Source organism: Brassica oleracea, chromosome C8 (genome assembly GCF_000695525.1).
Source record: "Brassica oleracea var. oleracea cultivar TO1000 chromosome C8, BOL, whole genome shotgun sequence".
In the NCBI taxonomy this organism is placed as follows: domain Eukaryota; kingdom Viridiplantae; phylum Streptophyta; class Magnoliopsida; order Brassicales; family Brassicaceae; genus Brassica; species Brassica oleracea.
In genome coordinates, this window is record NC_027755.1 from 12,876,363 (window position 1) to 12,880,921 (window position 4,559).

Consider the following 4,559-nt stretch of genomic DNA (forward strand, 5'->3'; position numbering starts at 1 on the left):
CCTGATTAATAAGGTTGCTGACTCTTATGTTCGGGTGCAAAATTGGGGCTATAGGACGAGCCGACCTAGCTGGTGTTGTAGGGATCCAAGGATCCTCCCACACCTTAACCTCATATCCAGAATGTATCTTTTGTATGATTCCCAATAGCAATAGCTTTCGTGCCGCTGAAATACTAGTCCACACATAAGATAGGCTGCTTATAGAGTTTACTCGTAAAGGCGAACTCATTACGTAGCATCTTCCCCTCAAAACTCGAGCCACTAACGAATCAAGGTATTGAACTAGCCTCCACAGTTGTTTTGCTAATAAATCAAGGTTGAACTCATGGATCATTCGGAAACCAATCCCGCCCTCCTCTCTTGGTAGACAGAGCTTCTCTCATTTTGCCCAGTGAATTCCTCTTTTTGGAGGATTTGAGCTCCACCAAAATTGTGCAATGGCACTTGCGAGGTTCTCATATATCTCCAGTGAGAGCAGGAAGCTAGACATAACATATGTCGGAAGATCTAGCAAGATAGATTTAATCAAAACTTCATTTCCTCCTTTTGAAAGACATCGTCATGTCCATCCATTCACTCTATGCATTAGTTTTTCCTTGAGAAATACAAAGAGTTTGCATTTGGATCTGATAATATCTTCTGGAATTCCTAAATATGTCCCCATTCCTCCTTCATTTTGGATCCCAAGTGTATCTTTAATCTCTTGCCTGACATTACGTTGATCATCTTACTAAAGAGTAAAGAAGATTTCTCAAAGTTAATACATTGGCCTGATGTTTGTCCGTATTTCATGACTACTTTCGTCACTTCTTCACATTCACTTGGCCTAGGAATAAATATTGTTTAGTTTATTAGCAGTATTTACAGTAAATATATAACAAAAAAATCTGTAAATATTGATTATGGTAATGGATGATTCAGGTTGTATGATAATCATAACTATATAATAATCAAAACTAGTACTTATTAATAGGGCTGGATAAGCTATCCAGAAAATCCGGATATCTTTAAGCTTCGAATCAAAGCAAAAAGCAAAATTTGATATCCGTAAGAACGATGAAAATTAAAAATATTATTTTTTGGAAAGCCGGATACCGATCCAATCCGTATATTTATAGATATATAATGTAATTGTATATAAAAACTATTATATCTATACATATTTTATGATATAATTTGGTTGTTTTAATTTAAGTTGTTTTAATTTTAAGTTTTTGTTTTGGATTATTGTATAGAAAAATTTAATTCTTATGTTGAGTCAAATGTTAACATATAGTTTTCTTATTAGGTTTGTTAATATTGAATTTTGTTTTACAACTTCTGTTAAAAATATTAGTTTGGTAGTATGATATTATTATTTTTACTTTAAAATTGATATTTTAAAGAAAATTATTTAATTTTATGTTATATATATATATATTAATCTTTTCTTTTTTTAATGTAATTGGCGTATCGAATCGAATAATCAGCGAATATCGAATTTTTGAATCAAAACGAATCACAAATATAGATATACACGGATACTACGAATTTTTCGGATTTTTGCTCCGTACCCAGGCTTACTTATTAGCAAATTGAGCAGACCCAATTTGTTATGATTATTTGGATTTGAGTTTCGAAATGTTTAAAGACTGAGGTATATATAAAGAAAACGATTAAAACATAGTGTTTATTAGCCACAAGGAGTGCAAGTATACAAACAAAGTATAAATTGTCTGGATTCACGTTTTATTCAACAACTATAAAACTTTATTTAAGCGAAACACACAAGAACCTCAGTCTTTAAACATTTCCAAACTCAAATCCAAATATCGGAAGTGCAGTCTCCACCTGGATACCTCATCTCATGGGCTAGCGCAGGACCATCAGGTTCATCACCAAAGTCCACAAAGAGATCAGGGTTTATGGAGAGACCACCTTTCTCTGTATCAACATCAAGCTGAATTATGTGTGACCCTTTATCCATGAGTTCCGGGTAAAACTGACGATCCCATGCGCTAAAGAGCGAGTTCGTTGCATACAATCGTTTCCCATCCAGGCTCAGCTGGATCATTTGAGGTCCTCCTCTCAGAGATTTCCCCTGGAAATTACCAGGGAAGAAGCAGTTTCAAGACGATGCATAATCTAAAATTTATGAATTTAAAACCTCGAAAAGATTAAATATTTTGGGTACAAACCTTGATCTGAGGAACATCGTATTGGAAAGTGTTACCGTCTTCTCCAACCGCCTTAGCAGGACTGCCCTTTTGTAGTAACCCTCCCACCCATATTTGACCGGTTAAGACAGGGTTTTTAGGGTCTTCAATGTTGTACTGACGAACGTCTCCATGAAGCCAGTTCACAAAGTAGAGGAACCGGTCATCGAGGGAGATCAAGAAGTCGGTGATAAGCCCCGGCATTTCTGGAAGAATCCAGTTCTCTACTTTCAGTGGTTTAACTTGGATAACCACCTGAAAATCAATTTGTACTAGGTGTTAATCATACATTTGAAATAAAACAAGAAAAGAAAGATAAAGAAGAAAGAAGACTTGCCTCATGGCCCCATGTTTCATCACTGTTCTTGAAAAATCGTATCATATTACTCGACAAAGCACCCCCAACATACCCTGTATCCTTAGATGGATCATGCAAGAATCTAATCTGCAACCACAACCGGCAAAGATTATTAATGTTAGTCTGAAGAAAGAAAACATATAAATGAGATGTTTGATTATGTTGTTTACCTCTAAAGGTAACATGCCAGTCTCTCCAAGGTCAATTAATTGTTTCATTTCACCTCCTGGCCAACTGTAAACATGGAGATGGCTTCCGTACAAGCCATCAGCAACGTGTTGGAGATCGAAACCTTTGGTGAAGGCTTTAGGTGCTCCCCAAGAAGTGCTTATCATTGTCTTGTGCCGCGGTTGATACCAGAAGTCATAACCAAACAAGGGACTATGTCCTTCTTTCTCCCACCTGAGATTATCCCCCAATGATATACTTATAGTTGAAAAGAAAGAAAGTAAAACATAATGAGTTAGTTTTGTAATAAGCGACCTGTTCTTGATGTTGAAATCAGAGTCAAGAAGAAGAAACCCATTCCCCTTGGCGTTTCCCTCTTCGTCTCCAAGACAGGACACCAAGATCTCACCAGAGGCAAGGCAATGAGCCGTGTGTGGATAAGCCAATCCAGTCTTTTCAGCAATCTCCTTAGGATCCACATACTTGTACAAAGACGGTGCCCTCGGGTCTGCCTTTGTGTCAATCGCATAGATGCGACCAGATCTATAATTCAAACAAAGAGAAAGATCAAGATAGTGAACTTAAACATCACTAAATATTAAGGCTGAAGGAACTTTACATAAGGGATGGTAAGACGAGGTAACGTCGATCAGCGGAAGCATCACCATGGCAAGAGCTGCAAGAGTTCCAACCAGAGTGATGAAGCTCATCACCTACAAAAGGCATTGGCAATCTGTGAATGACGGTTGAATAGGTTGGTGAGTTTGGATCAACATCCACCGTTGCCAAGTAATCAGGCTTCTCTCGTCCCGTTCCTTCAAAACCAACAAAAAAAAATATATTAAAAAGAAGAATCCACAACCAAAGAACAGTAGGATCAAAAAGAGATCTTAAAAGTAAGATTCGACCAGACAATAGAAAAGAACAAAGATTCTTAGTCATAAATTTATCCTTAAAACAGAGAGATCTAATCAGGAAACTGAAAACAGAGAGATCACAAGGGGTGATTTCGATCTAGAATCTTTGAGATTCCGTAGGACCTAATAAAAAGATTTTCACATCATCATTCATCAACCAACGTTAAAAGTACAGATTCTGTCTGAAAATACTTTTGAAAACGTTCGATCTGGAATTTCTAACAGGTTAAAGAAAATATAAAACAAAAGAGCAGATGTGTACCAGTGTAGACGGCGGTGACGTAGATGAGCTTTTCCGGTGGACCAGACATGGCGGCGAGTGGCGTCGCGTAACCAGGACCTGACTTGCAACATCCTCCGTCAACGCCGTTGCTCGCGGGAGCTACCACTTCAGTATTAGTCACCATTTTCGATCTCTGACTCTCTTTCTGCGTCTCTGAAATCAGATATAGTTTTAACTATATATATATATTTCTTTTTTTTGGTTGAACTTTCAACTATATATATTATATATTGCTGTAGTTGTTGACAAAAGATATTATATTATATTCGGTACTTGTTAAGCTACACGTCTCTATGGCGCTCCTTTGCGTTTATCGCACACACCCACACGTGATCTTGATTTGTCAATGCAAAGCTTTTTTAGCTGTATTATCAGTTAATTGTCGACGTTGTTATCTTAATCTATATACTATAGGATTGAGGGAGGTTTTTAAGCTATCCACCTCAGCGAAATGTAAAAGTTGTGGTTAGGGGAACCCTAGAAGGTGATCAGAAAGGCGACAAAGCATGGCGGCGACTCAGATCAAGATCTTCATTGAGATTTTGATCTTCTCCTGATTTATATGTTTCTTGGCGTTAGATCACCCGTCTCTCTCCCTCCGTTTGTCTTGCTACTCGATTTGGATTCGTTCCCCGTCG

General features: G+C 37.5%; 1 protein-coding gene across 1 annotated transcript; it reads right to left on the bottom strand.

Moving 5' to 3' along the window:
- Positions 1-1,650: 1,650 nt before the first annotated feature.
- Positions 1,651-4,110, bottom strand: LOC106312666 (selenium-binding protein 1). The gene is made up of 7 exons (XM_013750269.1): positions 3,901-4,110; positions 3,341-3,536; positions 3,037-3,264; positions 2,724-2,955; positions 2,533-2,640; positions 2,178-2,450; positions 1,651-2,080 (listed from the first exon to the last, which is right to left on the bottom strand). The coding sequence occupies exons 1-7, from the start codon at positions 4,043-4,045 to the stop codon at positions 1,799-1,801; spliced, it is 1,464 nt and encodes a 487-aa protein (XP_013605723.1). The 5' UTR covers positions 4,046-4,110; the 3' UTR covers positions 1,651-1,798.
- Positions 4,111-4,559: the final 449 nt, after the last annotated feature.

Excerpts from the sequence above, each read along its gene's own strand:
- LOC106312666 (XM_013750269.1), bottom strand. The coding sequence starts at position 4,045 with ATGGTGACTAATACTGAAGTGGTAGCTCCCGCGAGCAACGGCGTTGAC. Across the intron at positions 3,265-3,340 it reads CTCGTCTTACCATCCCTTAT|ATCTGGTCGCATCTATGCGA; the intron begins GTAAAGTTCCTT and ends TTTGAATTATAG. Across the intron at positions 2,641-2,723 it reads CTGGCATGTTACCTTTAGAG|ATTAGATTCTTGCATGATCC; the intron begins GTAAACAACATA and ends TTGTGGTTGCAG.